This window comes from Spodoptera frugiperda, chromosome 27 (genome assembly GCF_023101765.2).
Source record: "Spodoptera frugiperda isolate SF20-4 chromosome 27, AGI-APGP_CSIRO_Sfru_2.0, whole genome shotgun sequence".
Classification (NCBI taxonomy): Eukaryota; Metazoa; Arthropoda; class Insecta; order Lepidoptera; family Noctuidae; genus Spodoptera; species Spodoptera frugiperda.
The window spans coordinates 13456953-13481839 of NC_064238.1; the positions used below are offsets into that span (position 1 = coordinate 13456953).

At 35.3% G+C, this 24887-nt stretch overlaps 1 protein-coding gene across 1 annotated transcript in view; it reads left to right on the forward strand.

Annotated features, from left to right (window-relative positions):
• LOC118263502 (protein O-mannosyl-transferase TMTC1-like) overlaps positions 1 to 24887 on the forward strand; it is a 151508-nt gene that overhangs the window by 67719 nt on the left and 58902 nt on the right. Inside the window, exon 3 of the mRNA XM_050705603.1 lies at positions 23273 to 23450. Coding sequence (XP_050561560.1) covers positions 23273 to 23450 — 178 coding nt within the window. The remainder of the gene's footprint in view (positions 1 to 23272; positions 23451 to 24887) is intronic.

Sequence of the window (24887 nt, forward strand, 5' to 3'; positions counted from 1 at the left end):
GTTTGTTAATACTCGATAATAATAACGTTTATTTTTTGTACGTACAAATTTTAGTTCCATAAGTAACCGCTAGAGGCGCTGTTGTAAAATTTGGCATACCAAAAAATTACGTCATCACTGTCGAGTATCGAGAAATACCTTTACTGTAAACTCATGGTAGCGGTACTGATACTCGCAAGGGTAGCACGGGTACGCGTCTGAACGTTGCATAATTTAAGTGGAACGGCGCTACGAATAACTAGAACATTCCTTGTTTCTAGACATTTGTCTGGTTTACCTGAATATGTTAGTGAGCCGGGCGCCGTGTCCGGGCTGAGACAGAGTCAGGCTCTCGAGAGTGCTGCGAGAATTGTTTTTCGGTTTGAATACACTACAGATTTGTGTAATGCGTCTGAAGTGTGGCTTATGTTAGTGTAGCTAGGTTCTTGCTTTAGCTGTTAACTAGGTTGCTTTTTTAAAATAACGTTAAAAGGAAAATATTAGTGCGAACTTTACTAGTGCGTTGCTAGCCTCTTGGAGGTTAGGAATTTAAGAGTAGTTGGGGAATCAAGGATTTGGCAGATTGGGTAATTGAAGCCATGGTATCACTCCGGTGGATCTGGTCCATTTAAGCCGATGCATGGCTCTCCCACACTTAGTCATACGTTAGTCAAATCACTGCTTAACAATGATAGTTGCTTTCATTTAGAGAATTGAATAATGTATTTCTAAGAAGATGGCACTATTTGATCACTAGTACACTACTCGTAAGTAAATGATGTCCTCTACGTACATAAACTTGTAACACTAGTACATATACGTCAATTACTGCGAAACAACAGTAGCAGTGTACTCGCAAGTCCGTGTAAAGTTGGTGCTGACGTCACAGTAAGTTCATCTGAAGTTGGAGCACCGTCTTCGAAGGTAAACTGTTGTACTGTGTAATGGACGCGAATGTTCCACTAATTTCTGTCCCAACACCGTTTATGGCCATGTATTTAAACTTACGCCGGACGTATTTGTATAGGTTTAGATTGTGATAGATTTTTAGAAAAAGGTTTGGTGTAATCTTTTTTCCAGTCTACAATTTTAGATACCCTTGTAGGAGCGAAGTATTATAGACTCTTTTGTAGATGAGATCGTGATAAGTTTGCCACGTCTCCACGCTTTTTATTCAAGGTAGGTAAATCATCCAATGACTTCTACCGCCTTGAGGTAAGGCAAGAAGGAGTGCCAGACTCTTACTGACTAGTAATAATGTTCTTCGGTATCAGCCCTAATGGGCCCCATCTGGGGTGGGCGAAATGTTTAAAACGATTTGGTTTTTTTTAGAGAGCGCTGCTACCCACTCTCTGAATAGTCTTGTATGACGCCCAAGAGTAGAGTAGGGTTAGTGACAAAAGTTTTCTTTACTGCTGTTACCACGCGGTACTCAATCACAATATGTATCGGCAGGTAACCTTTATGATTACATGGATATACAGGTATACGAGCTGACAATCCGATTCCAATCAATAGCAAGGCGTGCTTGTTTTGAGCCACTTCAACCAAAACGTGACTTTTGGCGAGTACACCGTGATTGGCTCCGGATTACACGCTCAAGTATGTGTTTATCGCTCGAGCCCCTCTTGCTTTGAGCCGCTCAGTTCAAAGTAATTCCCAGTTTGTGGAGCGAAATTGTAAGGAAGGAAAATTATTTTTACTTTCTATAAAGTAGACGAGATTATGAATTGAAATTAATATTTGAAGCTTGTTATTGGACACCGAAATACTTTTAAATCCGTGTAATAAAAATGTGTATATAGTGGGTAAGGAAAATAAATTGTTCTTTGAAGTCTTACTTTTTAAGTTCTTATAATTTTATTATTATTTTTTATTTATGTTGTAGGTGAATAATTTTCAATTTTGTACTTACGGTAGAGGTTTTCTTTTTATCTTTAGTTTAATTATTACAGGATCAAAGAAAATGGATGACAAAAATATATTTGTGTGCGATAATATAGAACAAAAAGGAGTTCGTGATGTGATAACAGATAAGAAATAAGAGAGAAAAAGAAAATATATTATGCAATAATGAAAGAAGAAATTAAATACCCGAACATTATTTAAACCCCGTCGATAACACCATATGTAGTACTACTCTTAACTTGTACCCATATCAACTAACTCATAAAAAATGAACTTGATTCATCAACATTCTGTACATCTTTCTTGTTCAATCAACTGTAAATACCACAAAGCTAATATCCTAATCCCATTACCCTAAAGGTCGACAAATCCAAAAAATGGCGAAACTAAACCGTCTATCAAAATGGCCATATGGTCCGGCATTCTCAAAAACAGTTGTTATATTAAAGGGTCCGGGTTCTAACCCTTCAAATAGAGCATGAAAATTTCAGCTGAAAGGATTAATGGGCGACTGGACCGAATCATTATTTAGGACGAAGTGCGATGCTTCATCCTGATTATGGAGAGTTAGTTGAAAAATAACTTGACTTATGTACCATACATGGCTTTTATCTTGAGTGCTTTATTTTGTACTCACTTTCCTGTTGTTATTATGATAGTAGATGTCGGTGTGTATGATGTATTACGCCATGTTTGTTTTGGGTGAATTTCTGTTTATAGAACTTTACTTAACATTTTTTTTCAATGGTGAACAATTATTATCAGGGCTCAGTGATGTCAAATGCAGCTTAACTATTTATTACACAGTTTATAATTTAAAACTTGATTTCAAATGTTCTATTATATACCTACTAGGAAGAAAATGTGTTACAATAGTTTTTTTCAGTAATTTACTATTTAAACTAGTTCACACTTAGCTGAAGAAAAGTAAGTCCTATTATTTAACTTAAAACTAAAAACTAGGTGTTATTTGTTAATCTCCAGTTCCAGCAACTCGAGCCGCGTTCCCTGAGAAATATTCCAGTTTCCATCCTACTTTATGTAGCAAATTTTTACGTCAACACTCATTATAACAAAATATTCTGCAAACACATTTTGCATTCATAGAAGTTCTCTCAACACCTTCATTTAGACTTTAAAATTCTCTTTTAGAGCAAACTGCATTAGCATTTCTACTTCGTCGCTCAAGTAGTTGTGTGACTCGGGATTATGAGGATTTCATGCTCAGACTGATGAAGAATATATTTTATGAGTTATAATTAACATTGTTCCAAGACCGGGAACAAGATTCGAGTCAATAAATTAACATGAACATAACTTATGAAGTGACGCGTTTTCGCTTCTCGAAAGTTTATCAATTTAATAAAGTCAGCGAGTTCATGTTAACATTGTGCCAAATTTTGAAGAGGAACACGGCCTGTCAGCTCCGGAATTATGGGGAAATGGAAAACTCGGAATTGCCGTCACATCGCTTTTGAACGAACAAAACACTTCATAAAAGTCTTTTAATAGTATTAATTGAGTCTTCTCAGATTTACAAAAACTGTTTATTTCGGAAAAAGGCCGAGGATAAACATTAAACGTTATTGACTTCGTAATAGAATTCATTTTACAAAGCAGTATCGAAATAAAATAAACACAATACTCTCATTTATTGACTTAAATCAAAACAAAACTCACAAAGCTCTCAATCGAATTTGACTTCAAAAAGGTCCCCTTTAACCCGAATCATTCATAAAATTGACCCTGACACAGAGTCGGTACGGTTGCCCCCGGTTTCCCTCCGGTGCGGAGTATGATCTCATATAATTCGTTCGGAAAACAAAACATGGAAGTGTATGGTACTGGGCTATGAATAATTCACAATGTTATTGTATGCGTAAAGGACTTGCAGAACAATGAAATGTGTAGGTCAGGTTTATGATGAATTATTATTTCTTGTTATGAGAGGATCTATTTAGAAAAATTATTATTATTATTATTTATTTCTTCGGTCAAAAGATAAGCATTGCCATACAACGTGGCAATGCGGCCAGTCTTCTGGGAACGTTCCCCAATGACAGCGATGCGGACGAGTACTTCGACGCCTAACCACACCTAACCACGCCTATTGCCTTTATTTTAGTTTTAAGTTAGTTTTTATTCCTTTTTTTTGGTATTTTAAGTTGTAAATAATGTGTTAGTTTAGATTAATAATTGTTACTGTTTAGTTATAAGTAAAATGCACGATTTTATGTCACGGTTTGGTATTCCACATACTTTGGTGAGTGACAATGGTACGTCGTTTACATCATTGGAATTCAAAGAGTTCTGTAACCTTAACGGTATCAAACACTTGTTATCGCCGGCTTATCACCCGGCTAGTAACGGGCAGGCCGAAAGTTTTGTTTAGAAAAACATAGAAGACTAGGACCTCCTGTAATTTTGAAGACGACCGAATAAAATTTTGCTGGCCCTTTCAAAATATCCGTATCATTCAATAGCTTTCATAAGTAATCAGTGTTTAAAGCATTAAATCATTACTTTAAATAAAAATTTAATCTTAGTCAATTTGTCTTCATCAAAGTAATAAGTAGCCATTACTTATTATTCTTCAAATATACCTATGCACGCAAAATACTGTCAAAGGCCAAAAGTTCATTGAAAAGCCGCATATTGGTATAAGATAAGAGTAATCGGATTTAAAATACTTGGTAATCTTGATAATATGTCGAGACATAAGGCGCGCTGTAACGAGGCAAGGCAAGGAAGGCTTCCATTGCCAATACGGATTTGTGTCGGTCGTAATGTGGCTCGAACTTTCAGGTTTTCAGACAAAATAATATTGATATAAGTACGGGTGGTGAAGTGTGAAATTGGATTTCAAATCTTTGAAGAAACTTTTATGGGTGAAACCTGATAGCTACTGGGAGATTTTTTTGTTACATGGGTGTGAAAATAGTAGACTTTTTACTCTTTTTTCTTGTGAAACTGATGCGCACATCAAACTATCCTAAAGTATCAAAATTGTTTGATACATTTACAACTTTATTGCAAAAATATAAGGTTGAATTTCAGTTTTCAACCGTCACTTTTAAGTAAACTTAAAACCATTTTTGTAACGATGTTAGTACAACCACTATCCACTAGCACTATGTAAATTCTCAGAAATGGATAATAAATATTATGTTACGGGGTGTTGCATAAAATGTGGGACGTTGTATTTTTATATGAAACTAAGTAAGAAGCAGCTGTCCTGCACTCGACACCTGCCTGCACCGGGTGAATATCAAACGAGCCGTGTCCGGGTGTCCGGGTGTCCGGGCGGGCCGGACCGGCAAAAACGGGACGTAACATAAATGAACTCGGTACGCGTAACGAGCAATCTGCTGCCTGAAACTACTTTATCGTCATTATTTGATATGAATATGAATAAAAATTGAATATCAGAGTAGGCTAAAGGAAAAGGAACAAAGTATAATTATAGCAAATTACTTACACTTGTTATGTAAAATGTATTGGTGAATATCCACATCAGTAAAAGAAAATGCTAACTTGATTATTTTCACGTGGAAGATTAACAATTTTCCATACAAATGTCGCAAAATGCTCTCACAGTTTTTATACGTAAAGCCAATAGATTGCTCATAGATTGCTTTAGCAATAAGTACCCGACTCCTATTTTTTTTAAGTTCTAGCTTCCTAAGTTTATTCTTGGAAAACAAGAATCACGAAAAAAATATATAATGAAAACATAAACTTAACGTTTTTCCTCAATGTTCAATGCAAATCGCCAGCAAATAATACCCTTTAAAAATAATATAAAAAAATATTGTGTCAATTTGTCGGTTGGGTGTGTATGACACCTGTACAGTTGAGGCGCAGGGGATAGCAAACGAAGCAGGACCCTCCGCCGCTCAAACGCTACGTCGCGCTACCTATTTGTATGTATGTAGCTATGAAGGACTTACTGAAAGTATATTTATAGCGTATATTTTAAGAAAAGGGGACAGAGAGTAAAAGTAAGGAAGTGTGGGAAAGTCATGCTTCGGCATGAATGGCCCGGCTCGACCGGATTGATACCACGGCCTCACAGAAAACCGACGGGAAACAACGCTTGCGTTGTTTTTCGTTGTGTGAGTATGGTTACCGGAGGCCTCATTGCACCAATCTTCCCAATCCCAGATTCCCCAACGACGACTTGTAACGCTTCTGGTGTTTCAGGTGTATGGACGGCGGAGATTGTTGCGACGATCCATCAGGTGATGAGGTGATCCGTCTGCTCATTTTCCAGCTATAAAAATGCTCCTGTCAGGAATATTTACTTCAAGTATAGTTTCAAGTTTGCGTATTTATCGTCCATTTACTAAAATATTTTATGAAATGGTTTAGTGACGTTTGTTTATAAAGACACTAAACAACATTTTATAAGTCACGAACATCTAGACAATAAAATAGAAATATTATATATACAGTCCTAAACGAAACTATGAAAATACAATGGAAATTGTAAAAGGACTTAGATAGTTCCATTTAAGTCTTCATTGTCTTTAAAAAGTTGCGCGGTACGCGACGCGGTTGTGTAAAGTTATTTCCAAAGTTTAAATTGTAGTGGGACTTCCGAAACTTATGTTTGAATGTAACAAAAGTATTTTAAATGCGTTTCCTATCTCTGAAATTAAAAGTAAAACCTTAAAAGTCATTAAAAGGAAAAGAAATAATTGTATATTTAAGATAAATATAATAATAATAGTATTTCGTATGGCATTATGTTATGACTGAATACCGAACTGATTGGTATTTTGTAACACCTTTTATGTAACTGTATTCATTAACAAATAAATCCTTTGACTTTGACTTTGAAATACACATTTTTCATACAGACATTTTGTTAAAAAATTATCATAGTTAAAAATTGTAGGACTTTAAATTGTCAGCCACAAATATTATCGTGTTAGAGAAATTAATACGAACATTTTTACAGCTCGATTAATTTAATCAGATTTCAAAGATCCATTCCATTTACAAATTCATGAACACCACTTGAATGGAATATTGCTTCAACTATTTTTGTATTTGAGAAATTAATTTAAGTTCTGCAAAGAGGATTGTGAGAGTAGTTTAAAGTTAGATGAGTTCCTCGCTCATTGCCTTCCTTCAGGCTGAAAGGCGAGGTGGGTAATTGTAGAATGTCCTGATGAACTTTCATAAAGATTCTATCTTTTACTCTATTTGGTTTAGTCGCTATGCTTCCTAGAATACTCTCCGAGGTTGCATTTAATTCAGACGCAACTTTTTCCTCTGATGTTATTAATGTTTCTGACGCAACAGCGAAAGGTTTCTTATTTCTTGTAAAAACCTTGTACGTAGATTACATCGGGCACTAAAGAAAATATTTAATATCTTTCCATTTCTGTACATTTTTGTATTCACTAGAGGTGTATCGGATAGAGTGTAGGCGTAGGTAAAACCTTCGAAAAGGATTAACATTTTCTATTTATTACGAGAGTATTTCATATCCCGATGTGGGACCTAACAAGTCTTTCATATTAAGAGCTAAAGAAAGTGCTCATATTCAATGGCATTTATGTTACCTATTTTCTTGTTATTCTTACTTCATAATATTCGTTGGCTTTGCTCTAGAATTTCTTTTCATACAAACATCGAAGAGATGGATAGAAATAGAAACATCGTGTGAGTAAAGACTCGGATTTATTATTATTCATACATCGTACTTTTAACATAACACGCACAGGAGTTCTCATTACGACACTACAAATATAAATTAACGTCAAAACTTTTAGATTTACAACAGAAATTATTATCCAACGAATTTAATTTAGCAACTACAAGTAGGTAACAAATAGTGGGGCCATATGCGCGTTAAATGTGAGGGTCTAATTTAATCAACACAGACATCTTGGTACCGGTGCTCGTGCGCTCATGAAAATTAATGTCGGTTCCTACAAATGGTCATTTAGCCCAATAACCGGCGGAAAGATTATTTTCCCAACAATTATCCGGGCACGGACCCGTAACACACGTAAACTTGTTCATTTATTAATTTACGCATTATTTTCTCTAGTATCGTTGGATTTTCGACTGTAATCCTTTAAGTCGGCAGAATGTGGGCTAGTTTGCTTTATGGTAATAATATACTGGCTCACAAGTGGCAGTGGGTGCTATTACAATTTTAAGTGAATGCGGATTTTGAACGACTTTGTATTTTCTGAAACTGAAGTAACATTGAATTCTGCTCTGTTTTATGAGTATAATATTTTTATGTATGTTAATTTTTAATGAAAACGTATATGATAATATATTATATTATGACCACACATAACACAAGTCTCACATAGACGATCAACGGATGAAGTCATAAATCTTACATCGCACATATGAAGTTTACATGCAAAAAGACAAAAATTCCAACGAACAATAGTTGCACCGAAAGCCATGATCATTTAACCTGGTCGGAGGATCCTCCTTTTTTAGAGTTTTACTCACTGATCCCTAAATTATCTTAATATTCGCTCGTCTCGTAAGATACAAATGACCTTGACGAATAACTATTAATCAATATTCGCCAAAATTTTCCAGAACATTTAATAAAGGAGAAACCCGTGCCCTTAATACTGATACACTGCGATCACTATGACTATTATTATGATATTGTTTGAAGAAAAAATAAAAGGTTTGTTCAGATATTTTCCTCAATATTCGCTGACAATAGCCCTCGGTCCCTACATTAGGAATGTTGATTCGTAAAATTACGAAACACAATATTACTTTGTCATTGAGCCTTTTTCAATGTGCCTTTTAATAAGTTGTACCTTGTAAGTATTTATTTATTTTATTTTCAAGACTACATTACCTTGGCTTGATTGAAAAGTAAAGGTGGTACTATGAAAGTGATCATAGAATTTTATGTTGATACATTTTTTGTAATGATTTGTTTCTATGCAATAAATATGAATCATAGTATGTAATAGAGATTCCAAACAGTATGTAAGTATAATACTTATTGCTGCTGAGTAGATAGCAGAAGAAGCTAATTAACTGCTTGACTTTGTTACTTCAACTATTCCTTAGTAACGATTTTGTTCCGAAAATAATTATTTAATACTGAGGTACTAGTACAGCCGCTCTCAATGATGTACGTCACTTAATGGGTATTTAGATTTAGGTGAATTCATTTTAGAAATAGAACTATTACGGGTTTATTATTTAAGACATACACATTGTTGGGCGGTATATAGTAGAGTCCTTCTATTAAATTTCGGTACTAACAATAATACGACTAACACAAGGAGAGCCTAGAACAACATACTACTAGCTCGAGGCTATAGTACAACATATACTTCTCACATGTATAAATGTTATATAAGCCTACTGACTATCAAACTGGTTCATTTGTGTAGTAAAATGTACTATTAACAGTCGCACTCAGAGATATTGAGTACTTAAACAATACCTTATTTAAAGATAACTTATTTGTATCGAAAACAATTGCTAAGATTACTTAAAACCAATAAATGACTCTGAGTACGGCGGTAAATATGTAATACTTCAACTCGATTCCAAGTTCTGAACAAAGAATGATTCAGTTTTGGTCTGTAACATTTTTAACTATGCTACATACGCAGATTAATTTCAGTTTTATACATACCTATAAACTACTTCACCCCTTATAAAGAAAACCACCTTATGGTCACAAGTATTATATATAAAACTCGTCACTCAAACTTACTTAAAGGCCGGACAACGGGACAAGACGCACTTGTTATGCAAACCCTCAACAGCCTCAAGTATTCGAGAGTCCCTTGGACGAGACAAAACAATTCCAAGCATTGTTTATCCATGCACCGCCATACGCACCTTAATCGTCCCCTAGGAATATTATGGGGCTTGTGAAAGATTTCACCAAAATCCCTTCCGAGGATAGTTTGTGGTCCAGTTAAGGGAAGGTTTAACGTTCACCTTATTATGCATATGATCCCATAAAGTCGAGCTGTTCATTTGTGATGTGCTGCTCTTGTAATGGCGTTGTACACTTTTATTGGGTGTTTCATTGAAACTACAGATGAGGGAATTGTGTAAGGTATGTGTTACTGATTTGTTGGGTTAACATGTTTCTTTATGCTTCATAAGCGGTTGGTGCTTATTTGCGGGACTCATTTCAGATCTTCTGTATTAACTAATTCGCTGTATGCTCGTCAAAATCGATTCCATTGTTTTTACTTCATCGAGTAATAAACATCAAATCAAATCATTTATTGCATTCATGTGTAGGTACATATGTAGGTATTAGATTACAGGTTAGTTTCAACATGAAACCCAGTTAGTGTACGGCAATATACATAAACACACAATAAGTATCAAGTCAGTTGGTATTATTATCTCCGTAAAGTTCACTTTCACGTAACATATTAAAACGTTCTGTAATATTATAACATCTTCAGTCAAATATGCCTTTTTATCCCAACTGTGTCACGAGTATATTGAAAATTGTACAAGACAAGTGTAGTTAGTTTATTTGGGTCAATGCAATACTTTGAGAAAGTACCGAATGAGAAGTTATGTTGAGTAAAGTTGGACCAGTTTACCGAGCCACAGGCAACAAAGCAAAAACTTTCCCCTCATATTTTACACATGTTGCTCACTACGGGAATTTAACAAAAAATGTTCTAGTAATAAGTTGGCTTTGGATGTTACAGTAATATGTCGTGGAGATATTTAGGCGGGTCTTCATCTGAGTTATGGCTGATTACTTTGTTTAATCTAAGAAAGGGTGGTGTCTACATTATGAATGACTCATTTACATGAATTGAATTTGTTGGTTTAGATTTTTTTATTTACTTCAGTAATTATTATTGAATTTGGCTATAATTAGTATTATCAAGACCTATTTATCTATCTCTGTTATATAATAACAGTCTAATAGGTAATTAACAATACGTAAAATAATACTTAAACAATTACTTATGCATTAATTTACTTAATGGAAGATTACTATTTAGATAGCAGTAGATAATGCTTACAAAAATACATAATTTAGACCTTAATCGCTGAAGCCTAAAACCTTAAATTAAAAATATTAACCCTTAATAACTCGTGTAATTTGTATAAAATGGAAAAATAATTCACAACAATCATAAGCCTAGTGATAGCTGGTAATCAAAATGACTAAAATTGACTTTAACCTGACATAAAATGGTGTGACCTAGAAAATAGTTCGGTGGGAATGGAATCAAGTATTCCGATTCGACCTTTGGTTCTATCTACATACAACATGTGAACGATAGGAGAGTATCTATTCGTGTGACGTAGGTAGGTACAGGTGGTAAAACTAGGCTGAGGTCGCAGCTAGATTTTAACCAAATTGGGCTAAATATCTATTTTGATACAGTCGGGTGAGGTGAGTGAAAATCTATGCCTCGGAAAATCATCAAATGAACTTTCTCGCCTTGACTGAGGCGAGAGAAGAAGGGAGTGTCAGATTGCTACTGAATAAAAACCATACCGTCCCTTCTCCTGCTTTGAACCTGTTACGTTGTACGCAGCTTCATGCTTTTTGTAACCACAGAGGTGATGATTTGTTTCAGAATTGATAGTCATGAAGGTAAACAGTCAGTCATCAATAGTCAAAGATCAGTTTAACAAGGATGTTATTTAACTATATTCTGTACATGACAAAATATTTTAAGAGCATTTTATCAATAAACGATGTATTTCAAAGGTAAGAAAGAATACATTTCGTCTTTAGTTCATCTATTTCCACAAAAGAATGACAAATAAACACAAAACATACGAGTATTTGAAAACATCGATATTGTAGAACAAAATCAGATCGTGTCACGAATACACAGAGTGGCACACTGCTGTTGTATGTTAATCTCCGAGGACCTATTCCATAAACATACATTCAGCTTTAAAACTATGTGACATGTTCAAGAAATAGAGGGAATATAATGGAGGGAGGATAAGGAACCACAGATATAGACCAAAGTAATGGAGCTAAAATACTGCCAAAGATAACAAAAAGGTCTAATGTTGAGAAAGTACATTCATTTACTTAACTTACAAAAATGATAAGTATTTTATTCCCTAAGAGATAAGATGCAGAATGCAATAAAACGGATTTTCTACGAGAGATAGGTAATAGTACTCTGTACTATCTACGCTAAATGCGAATACGAAAGGAATAATAGGTGTCAGAAAATGCAATGGAAACGGACAAAGAATTCCTTTGAAATAAATTACGAAGCAGAATATTATGTTCCCTTTATGTTGAATTCGTATTTGTAAACTACATTAATAATGTATTTAATTGTATTTACAGCACAACACTTTTAAATCTCCACGACAATGGCCAAAAGCAATCAATTAGTTCAAAACGTCCTTTTACAATCCAAATACAATCAAAATGGACGTTTCAATTCCACTCCAGCGTCCATCCGTACTGTACCCATCTATCCAAACAAAAACGGATCGTTGTTTTTCTTAAACAAAATACCTAAATTCATTTACATTCCAATTTTAGGGGCTACTTTAGATTAACGCCGTCGCTACACGTACAACGTTCAGAATATGCCTACACCCGAGGCGCTGGCGAATAAAATTTTATTGCCAGAATTCTCGTTCGTGTTTCCACTAAAAATACATTTTACGTCTGAGTTTCCTTTGGTATGAAAATTTGTAGCGTTCGCTACAACCGCCCGCGCTCGCCAGACTACACACTGCGTAACTCACTCCGCTGTCCTTGTGCCAATCATACGAGTAGATGTCGCGGGATGCTGAGAATCAGATTATGGAGGTTCCTTCCTGCTACGTGATAGGTGTGTGATAATATACAATAGTATACACGACAAAAATATATTCACACATTACTAAAATACCATTCTATTTTCGTCTCTGCATCTATTTTTGTCGATCCAATTTGTTAGTATGATTTTATTTTGAGTGCTACTAATTTATTTATGGCATAAAAAATAACATTTAATTTTGAAATAGGAACGTTTATATTATACCGTTTATGGGTCAATCCGGTATTAAATGGTGACTAAGGGATTATGTCAGGATAAAAGTAGTCACTCACTTCGAATTGACACATATTTCAGTTTACCCACAGATGTATACTTGTAGGTAGAGATAAGGATTCGATTTATCCAACTTAGATTTCTGCTTACTCAACCAACATGTGAAGAAGATAATCCCTTTATATCACTGCAAATAACCGACTAACGTTAAGATTACTTATGTTTTTCTCATTATGATCATTAGAGGCAGTAGTATTTTATAGAGAGAATTTTATAAAAAAAAAACTAATAAAATCTATCGCGATAAACTACTCTTTGCATATCTCATTCTGTACCTCACAAACTGACTTACATACACATTTATTTCCCAGTTAAAAGCCGAGTACATGCAATTCAGTGAAGAAGGAAATAAAATCTGCAATTTAGTTGTAAGTAGTAGCATTACACGGCGTTGTCTACTGCATTATGCAAACATTATGTCTGCCGTCGATTTTTATGTTTTGCATGAAGCTACCGATCAATATCACATCGTGTACATGTATGTACATATGTACATATGTAGGTATGTCTGTGACTCACTTACTGCCGACTTGGTTTCAATTTTTGGAAGCTTTCCAGTGTTTAAGTGGTACTCAAAGTACTTAGGAATGAATGGGAGAGGAGAACTTATTAGCGAGCCTAATTTTCTCGCGACAGTTACATATTGAGGTGAAATTGTATACTTGAAATGAACTGGAAATCTTAAGAATCTATAGCAGCCAAATTTTTCTAAGTAACCTCATTGCTATTTACATAACATTTGCATTTAGAGGCGAAATCCCTTCGCCGAATGCAATATCGAAGCAATAAGAACGCGCCTACTTCATTTGTATGTGTGTCGCGGAGAGATTTGACTGCTAATTTAAACAAAATATCACATTTAACTGTGTGTATTAAAGTCGTTTAGTAATTTACTTGGAAATTAACCGCAGCACTTGTATCCGCCATATTGCCAAAGCCTTACTTATCCAGTAATATTGTAGTCAAATTACTTTACGTACGTGACTGTGGAGTAATGTTGATAAGTTCGGATTATTTTTATTTCTAGGTAGTTCTTTTTCATGTGTTTCACGTGGAAGAGATCAGTTTGTAGTTGTTTCGTACAAGGTCGGTTTACTAACGGCTTCAGAGTTTGGTCTGTGATGTTCATTGCTGTTCTAAGAATTGCTGTAATTTTTTAGAACTTTTGTCTATGTAATTTTTAATCGAAATATGTGATATAGATATAAAGAAAAGTTACTACGTTTCCAGTAAACAGAATTTAAATTCTAGTCTCGTATATTACCACAGAAAATTACATCAACATAAACCATATTGTTTCGTAAACACACAAAAATTAACAAGTTTACCCAGCCTGAAGGAATGGGGTTTACACCGCAAAAGTCAATAACTCGTGGCGCACGGTAAACCTGGCCGCTCCTAGTTGGTAATAGTAAAGAATGGCCGCCGTCCTCCAGATAAATCCTGCTCAGCTTAATGTGGAGATAGTGGGGCTGCTGTACCAAGGATTCTAGGAAATTGCATAATGAATGGATGCAAGATTGTAAGCATTAATTGCCCGTAAAGAAACGTTAGAATATTCTGCGTCCAGGAAACTAGTGAGAAACTATTGTTCAAGTTTAAAGAGGTTGGGAATAAAATACGAAATTCGAGTAGTTTGTATATTTTAAGATAAATTATTTTTTTTATAAAAGATTCAGGTTTTTTTATGGAATAAGTCGGTAAACGAGCAAACGGATCACCTGATAGTAAGAAATCGCCGCCGCCCACGGACACTCGAAACACCGGAGGCATTACTAGTACGTGTTACTTTTGGAGGTTAAGAATTTAAGGGTTGTTGGGAAATCGGGGATTGGGAAGATTGGGAAGGGGAGAATTGGGCCTTTGGTAACCTCACTCACACAACGAAACACAACGCGTCGATTTGTTTCACGTCGGTTTTCTGTGAGGCCATGGTTGTAACCTGGTCGAGCCGGCCCATTCGTGCCGATGCATGAGTCTCCCACACTTATTAGGAATAGGAATATTGTTAATTGCCAAGAGCATATTTCATTCCTTGCTCTAACTATAGTTGCACGTTACAATCTAAATGACCAAATATTGACCACCGATTCGACTTCGAAATTAATAACTAAGTATGTAGAAATACTCAGTAACCAAAAACAAATTTATAACCTAAATATAATTAGAGCTGACGTCACAAAATGGTGTATAAATAACAATTAATGTGTAACAAGTGTAAGGTGTTCGCTTCCGACCGCGAGTCTGTCAGATGTTGACTCGACATGTGTCGGTTTACGTATCAAGCCGGAGTTTATCAAGTATACGATATTATGTCAAGCTTACACGTTTTGGGTTTCGTTTTATGTGTGATATGTAATGTTTAATGTGTCTTTTTACTCATAAATATGTATCAAATAATGCTCATATTATTTTAGGGAATTATCGCTCTTAAACATTGCTTGCAATGTCGTGGTGGCCCGGAGGTTTAAGGTTCCCAATTCCCATGCACGAGCGTGCTGATTCGAAACCTACCAACAGCAAGTACAATGTGAATGCTTTTGAGTTGTTTGTACTTTCTAAGATATTTAGACACTACTGACTAACAGTGAAGGAAAACATCGTGAGAAAACCTGGGTTTATGATTTCTAATTAAAAGTTTGAAACCGCCAATGATACGTCTGTTCTATCCAATCCTATTTTGTAAAAAAATACGTTTAACAATTTGATTAACGAGATTAAGAGTGTTTACCAAATATTTGATGTAAAGAAGGGGTAAAATTCCAGTTACTAGATGTGACTCAAACAAGGCAAGTTAATGTATATGGCAGTATACTCACCCCTTATTACATGGAACTTATAACACAAATTGTGAAAAGTGGGTGTACTTTGTATAATGTCATAATGTGCACCTCTACCTACCCCTTCGAGGATAAAAGGCGTGACGATAAAACAAAGGGCAACTAAAACAAAACCATTGCCAAAATCAATGTTCGTTACCCAATAGTTTAATTATAGCAGAAATCTATTTCAATAACAAGCCCACATCTACCTAATTCATAAATCAGCTACAGTTTCATAACGAAATAATGATAAAATGTTCATACTGGTAATCGTCAGAAATGAAGTTTATTCAATAGCTGTAGCGACCTGGAATTGTTAATTAATGTTTACAATCCAACTAGAACCACAAGCTTTGGCTGCGAGGAGCAAACGATATTAAATTAGTATTTACCTTAATTTTCAGTACCTATGTATTATGTATACATGTATATGTGTAGTGTGTATTGTTGGTTGTAGTTTAGATTTCTGGAACTACAAACAAACTCACACACGTGTGTGTGGCTTTGTATGTTTGATTTGTGATAACCTTTCGTACCTATGTGTTTGAAAGTTTACAAATTAGCGTTTTGCCCCCTGTCTTTGTTCGCGTGGTTGAAGGAAAAGAAAGTACCTACTCTATTCCCTATCCCCTTGGCGCAAAATCATAAATGTACCTTCGCTATTGGAATCTATATTGGTATGCAATATAAGACTTGTAGTAGTTGTAGTGCGACAATAAATAAAATCAAAATAAAAATCCATTACTTTAACTAAAAATTAGACGAAACCCCTCATGCTCGATCAATGAAACAACATTAGTAAAGTTATTGTACTACCAAACCGAATTACCTAATTTCATATCAAAACAAAGCATTTTTATTTCGCATAATATTATTATATACTTTTAATGTCAAATGTTCAATTTTGTAGACATGTTCAATACACGAGAAACGAACATTCAAAAGAATTTTCTCAAAACAATCAGATTTCCACTCGAATAATTTTCTGTGGACGCTTAAACAAGGCTGACAGTGTAACATGTAAGAGCATGTCTACCGGACTCATTGTTTAATATCGAAGCGATTATAGGAATCATTCCACTTGAGTTGGTACACGTACATATCAAGTTAAACAAAACCAGTGTAAACTGACCGTCGAATGCGCGGAAAGATCATACAAAGTGAGACCAAGATAAAGTGGACTTGTATAGCTCTACGTGTAGCTGTTTAAATCAAAAACATTTTCTTTTCACTTTGAACATCAAAGTGCACAAAAGGTTGGCCATCTTGACATGTTACATTGTATTGTTCAAGTTATATTAATATTGATACTTGGTATTTCGATGATATGTATTTTGGGAATTCAATATTAAAATGTTGGTATTTTTTTTCTGAATTTTACTTTACTAACACATATCATCAACAACCTGAAATTAAAATCTTAATTGATGAATTTGGTTTTCTTTGATACGAAGTATTGTTATGGAACCTTAAACTTGACTTAGATGACAAGGCCTAAATAGCGAAACAATGACAAAATATGGGAACATTTGTCTCAATAAAATAACTATTCCGTATCGCGATTGTATCGAAACGTCCCTAGAATAGGCCATTAGGACCGAACTAGATATGTTGCCCAGTAATTACGAAGGTGATTAATAATCTAGCTTAGTACTGAACATGATAGTCTAGGACCTAAACGTTTCTGGGCAAATATATCTATAAACTGAATTAACCATTTGAATTGACTCTACGAAATCAATAAATGAATCTCATTTTAGTAAAATGCGAAAGTTGGTGAGTTTGTGTGTATGTTTGTCACGCAATCACGTTAGAACGAAGTAGAAGAGATTGGGACGAAATTTGGAATAGGGGTAGATTATCAGGTCATGTCTGGAATTTACATTTAATTTAATTAAAGAAAAGGGAGCGACGCCGCCGGCAGATGGTAGTATTAAAATAAGCTTGTAAGCACCTCATGGTACGAAAAATCTAAGTATGATTATTGTACCTACACTGTTATAAACATTCATGAGGTTCATGGCTCCCAGATCTAAGTACGTAGGTACGACGGTATTCACTTTATCTGAGAAACGTTTCAAACATTCAAAGGATCGTAAGAATCCAAAACGCCGCTGAAAGCCAAAAAATCTGTTTCTTTGCATATGAGATGCGCGGTGCCGGCGGCTGTGGCAACAAAGCGTTGTCATCCGCGCTTTGTACGCACGACACAAAAAGCTAAACAAACCAGTGTAAGCTGACCGTTGAAAGAGAAGACAGATCATAAAAAGCGAGGCTATGGTAACCTGGTTTTGTATAGTTAGCACTGTATGAAGACAGACACGAGTTAAACACTCCACAAATACAGAAATACACAAACCCTTCATGAGATTAGATACCTTTTACTAAAATATTCTCCAAAATAATAACTTTGATGGAATTCTTGTTCTTAGTTACGAGTACCTACAAAAGGTGTTTTCCGGATTCCGTTTGATATCCTCCGGAGATATTGTTCGTTCCTTATTTATCGGGGCTTTATTCTGGACCATTATTACCGATATGGATTTCTTTTATCAAACGCCTATGAAATGAGGTATGCTTTGGTATTTGTTTTCGTTAGCCTATTCTAGTACCATTATATTTTAAGTGAAGGTGAAGTTGCTTGCATTTCGAATGGATATTAATTAAGACTAAAATTTTCTTACGTTAACAAGAAACCATCATTAGATAATAAGTCTTATTACATAGTTTAATCCATTTTGAGTTCTAGTCTATGTAGCTATTAGATACTATGAGTCATACTCTTCATCATCATCATCATCAGTCCAATGACGTCCACTGTTGAACAAAGGCCTCCCCCATAGTCCATATTATTCAAACTTGATAAATACAAAACCGCGTCTCGGTGTCTCTACGAGTATAGACATACATTACCTTAAATCCTAATGGTCCATCACACATGGTACAAAGAAACACTTTCCAGTAGGTTCCTCTACACTTCCTACCATACACACATAACTTCACACATTACTAAGATCCAACATAAAGAAAGATCACCATTCCCAAACAGTAATACATAGAGAACAATACAAAGGGAAATAGGCTCTAAATGATTGTAAAACTGTCCTGACGGGCGCCACGACATCTTATTACATGGCCTGGCTTGGTTCCACTCGCGCCGTATTTTACAGTAAGCCCTGATAGCGGGCCAAACATCGGCTTTGAACCTCGCACTGCCATTACCATTGTCACACTATAAGGATATTTGCCTACATGTACTTTTTGGATGATTTTGTCTTCATAAAAAAGTAGTTACTGTTAGTTATTGAAAGTCATCAAAGTAAAATTACGTTACATAACATGTTTTTGAATCGCACAAACATATGTACAATACGCGATAGTAAAATCATGTATGTGGGTATGTGTGTTTCGTAAGAGTAGCTTCGATGTTTTTGTATTAAGATAAAATAATCAGCATTTTCAAATAATTATAGTGTTAACCGACGCAGCATTCTTAGAAATGTCGAAACGACAACCACAGCTCTATTGTATCGACCTAATCCCACGTCTTAGGAGAAAATCTTTGAAAAGTAGACAGAGCTAAAGTTTGCAGGATTCCTCGGATTAAGAGCCAAGCCTTCTAGAAGAATGACCTTTTTGTTAAAAGATTATACATATTGGTAACTTAAGCGAACGTTTACTCCTTATTTCGGAAATAAAGTGTACATAATTGTATTGATATATATTGTCTTATTAAAAGTGGTTTTAAAAATTAAACTTTTTTTAAGGGGTGAAATCATCATGACTTCACTCGCCATGTCAAGGCGAGAGGGAGTGTCAGACTTTTACTGACTAAAAATCACTCTGTTCCTAGCACAACCCTTGCCCACCAAGAGTTTTATTTGAAACTTATTAATACCTATTTGTAAAGGACATGAAGCAGGTATTTGTATTGTAATTAATTAATCAAACATACACTAATAGGAAAAAAAATACTAAAAATGATAGCTACCCGATTTACGTAGTCCATTCTAATGATTAAAGGTCAAGAAAAACTAGACTCTAAGTATTTACATTTAGAATTACTATTTGAAATCCTACAGTTACACAATGCTAGGCAGTTTGTAAACAAAGCTTAGTGGTTTATTATAGTAACTGCGGGCAGAACAATAATCCATTAGTGTCACCGCAGTAACCAATTGTATGCAGTCACCGACAGCTCGCTAATGTACCCGCTATTATGCCGGCTTAGGCCCGATCCCGTAATTAATTTGATATTTAGAAGAATGTCTTAATTGATTAAACTAATATTGTATTTGGTTGAACAACATGTGCCTATATAGACCGTGGGATAAGAAGTATCGTATCACCTAATGCAGTCCATACCCTTACTTGACTGCCTCGTTGGCTGAGTGGTTACAAGTGCGACTGCCGGGCAAGGGGTCCCTGGTTCGATTCCCGTGTCGGGCGAAGTATAGCTAGTTAGGCTTTATTCCGTTTTTCGAAATTTCTCAATAGTAGGACGTAGTTTGGAAATGTGCCCGGTATATGGCAATAGGCTCACCACCTATTACATGGGACTTACGACATAAATTGTAAGTGAGTGAGTGTCATTACATTGCAGTGGCATTACTTGTCATAATGTGCACCTCTGCCTACCCCTTCGGGGATAAACGGCGTGATGATGATATGATATGATAAAAATAATATTTATGTAGGTTTACAGCAGAAAACCAAGATAATATCGACAATGTACCGTAACTAAAAAGAAACCTTTATCTTACTAAGCTTTAGAGGAAAGACCTAGTAATTTTCTCATCCATTCAATGTACAAGTTCAGAATCGTTTCGTTGCCAAAAAAAGCGTTCTCACAAAATCCGGCAGTTCTTCAAATTGCTTGTCAAACCATCCCGCTTTACGACACTGTCTGCACATAAGCCCTACAAGGCTACACAGGCTATATAAGGGCTATATGGGAGATCTCTTTAACGTCCTGGGTACAGCCTCAAACGTTCACTGAGAATACCTATTCACGTGACGCAACGCGTTATTTATACAGGCCGTTTTATTAAACTTATAAATAGTTTAGGGGTGCTTTTTATTGTGTTGAAAGAAATGGAGTTGGAGATAGACTTTTGATGGAAGGTTTGATGGGTTTTGTAGTTGTTTTTTTATTTTATATAAAAAAAATACATGAAGTGTTTTTCGTTGCGAGAAGACAGAAATGATAGACGTCTGTATGTTAGGAGTGGTTTATTGAGACTGAACTTAATGCTACGACACGACATATTTATACTTAACCTACACTTAGGTACTACTACTCTACAACACTAATATCGTCCAGTATAAGTGTGTGTGAGCCATGCTTTGGCACGAATGGGTCGGTTCGATCGGAGTAATACCACGACCTCATTGAATAACCGACGTGAAACAACTCTTGCGTTGTGTGAGTGAGGTTACTACAGGCCCAATTACCTTCCTTCTCAATCTTACCAATCCCCAATTCTCTAACAACCTTTAAATTCAATTGTAACACTGGTGTTTCGGGCCATGGGCGGCGGTGATTGCTTACCAGGTGATTAGTTCGCTCGTTTTCGTTTCTAATCGAATGTGTAAGTAGGTAAAATTATAAATAACAAATATGGAGTGACATTGAAAAACATAAAACATTAAACAAAAACAATGTATTAAATATAATGTAAGTATTGAAGCGTTAAGAAGCTCTCACATAAAGAGATTCATTTCACCAAAACTGAAAATTAATGCTGAAACAGGGACGCCGCGCTTGCAGGTTTAGTACAAACTAGAAAATTGCCGGAGGGTGGAAACTTGGCTAAACAATTAACTGCAGTGTTTAATTTAACGTAATGGATCTTTACCTTTACTTCTCATATTAAAACTATAACATTATAAACAGTAAAACTATCTTTAAAAGGTTTCTGGTTAAAAATATCTACTGTACAATTACTATACTACACAACAAAATGTTTTTTTGTTCTAAAGGTAAAGATATATTTTCCGAGTTTTATTTGAGTACTACTTAATAGCAGTTAATTTAATGTTCTTTTTATATTTAAAACAACGGTTATGGATAGCAAAATATCAATGCACAAGAGTATTTAAGCTGATTTCAGTAACACTACATATGTACATGTTCATTTTCATGTATCTGTCTCTCTCTCCTAACTCCATAGCAGAGCCGGGTACAGACAGCTACACCTACAAATCATGTTCTCCTATTGTTTCGATACAGTTCAGCCATGCGATATTATGTCGAATTTGTAAGCTAATGGAACATGGTCAATTATTATTATGGTTAGGACAGGGATACACCGCCGGCTGGCGCAGCGTGAGGAAACAATCCGCTTTTGTGTACAAGCCTTACTATCCTGCTTGTGTCTATTACTTCGTGTACAATGCTTGTCGTGTAGTATAGAATGTCAGGCAGGGTATCGCTGTATCGTATTATATGTTATACTCTAATTATTATGGCTTGTCGGATCATATGAGATGCTAGGTATTATTCTACTAGTTTTGTGTTAAAGAACTGTTTATGCGTGGTGTAAGATAAACCAGGAACAAGTTTGATATTGGCATTGCTTTGATAATTATAAATTTTACACAAAACCTACTTTCCAAGTTTCTGGACGTCTCTAAAATACCCAGTATGCAGTGCAAAAGATGTCTAAGTCGAGATGCAGCCTGCAGGCAGGACGCGAGGAAACAATTAGCTCCATTGTGCATGAGCCTCTGTCGCCGGAGTGACGTAACTTTGTGTACCAGTGTGTCACGGCTTTATGCTTGAAGTATTTGTCTTATAGTAGTTTTGCGAGTGCAAGCTGGTTGGGAAACTTGCTAGGAATATCTATTCTATTACGTTTTATTTTTAATTAAGTATTATGTTTGTGCTGATTATAAAAAGGAAAATATTGTATCACATTTTACTTATTACAATCTAATCAATGAATTTGATCAACAAAATAAAATTAAATTTTACCAAAATTAGCTACTTTTGTAAATAACTATTAGCTTCTGCACACAGTTTTGCCGCGTTCTAGTTCTATAAAAAGTCTGCATGTTATTCCAGACCTTAACCTACCCATGTTCCAAATTTCATGCCGATTCCTACAACCGTTTTGACGTGGTTGCGTAAAAAACACACAAACTTCCACAAGAATTTAATGTTTTGACGGCGAATCTGAATTAATAACATTTATTTCATTACAAAGTTCCACAAACTATTTAATGAAAACGTTTACGTAAAACTATTCGCTAACTAAATGAAAATAAACTATAACAATATCATTATGCATGTGTGAACACTTTCGTTGGTTTACTTTTACTTGTTCACCAAGTTTTATTTAATTTACTCGCTAGTTAACTTTCTGTATTATTCTGAATCAGAACTAATATTAAAGTAAATACTTTATTACTCTATTTTGAATTGATAATGTAGAAATATTCCAAGGAATTTGTTAAATTAATCTAAGATTTCTCTTGTTACAGACTGAACTACAAACTCTGTGGTTTCTCACCATGGTGGTGGCATGTGTGTAACGTTGCGTTACACGCTGCATGTTGCGCGCTCGTTGCGCGGACCGGTGCAGTAGTAGCACGGTTGCAGCGTCCGTTCGCCGCACTCGCTGCGCTGCTGTTCGCCGTACACCCTGTACATACAGAAGCAGTAAGTTTTAAAGTTATAAAAATAAACCTTTTAAAAAACGGTAACAATTTCATTCGAAATTATCACACTCAAAATCTCAAGAAACGAAAATTAAACACGTTTTACAGCTGAAAACGAGGAAGTAAAGTAAAATAATAGTAGACTGTTACTTAAAGCATAAGAATCCTTTGCAAGTTAATTAAATTTAGTTTTATACGGCATGCATACGAGTAGTTCGTTGAGGCTATGAATAAGAATGAGGCGCTTTGAAATACCACATCCATTTCAAACAGTTTCGCTGAGCACTGGAACCTGTCAGCACGATCTACGTTGTATGAGACGTATTTGTATATTTATGTAGATTTTGAATACATGTACACTATTGAAATATTCACATAATAATTTAGACAGAATTCAAAGTCTAAGCAATTTGGTCCTCAGGTACGCATGTATCACAATTTAGATGACTCTTTTGTTTTGTTTATATTTTGACAAAACATCAAGTATAAATATATCAACCCGGTGCTGGTAAAGTCAATGAACACGCTGGCACGTGTCATAATTTACTTTTATGTTTTCCTTAAAGAAGCACGTACGTCGTGTGCCTACTAAGCAGGTTTCCACAAAAACAGATTGAAAGAAAGTAAAACAAACTATTTCCACTAATAGATATATTATGCCACAAACCTCTTACGTATTACCGAGGTCCTAATGGACGTTCTTAGAAAAACTATTTACTGCCAGTTTCTACGAGAATTGCCCTTAAAATGTCTAAAAGCACTATCTTGTCAGTTCGCAATTCGATTTGAAGCAGACTGCGCACGCAACTTTGGCTACAGCAAATCATTTGTGTGTGCGGAGAGCTGTAGTTTTATTGCGAGCAGTAGTGAATATTTTATTTTGTAATCTTAGTCAGGTATTAGAAGAATGTACCGGCAAAAGGTCGCCTTTATTTTTGTTTTATTTTTTTCTCTCAGAATTTTATTAGTTAGTCGTCGTCTTGCTCGTAGCGTTCCGAAATAATTCAATGTCAATTTGAGACCGAGTTACTTCCACGAAATCCTGTAGACCGACTTTTAAGTAATTGTCGTAAGTCTGGATAGTACTGCGCTATCTGCTAAAAGCTGGCTGAAGAACATTGAACTCGCTTAAAATCCAAGGACAAACAAATTGGTTTTGCTCGCAGTCTTATGAATAACTGAATCACGGCGTAAAAGTACGATATTTTTACATGTCGGTCTTCCATTACTCTTCAAGAACGAGACGATTCTCGACGGGCCAGCGACAAGCGTATGAATAATTCAATGTATATTATGCGATGCGACAGTAATAAATACATCGCTTGCTACAAACCATATTTTTCTTTGATTTGACGTTGGTTTACTTACCTGAAAGTAGGAACATTACATAAGAAAACTGCGGTGTAATGAAACCATTACCATTTAGGTTTCAGAAATT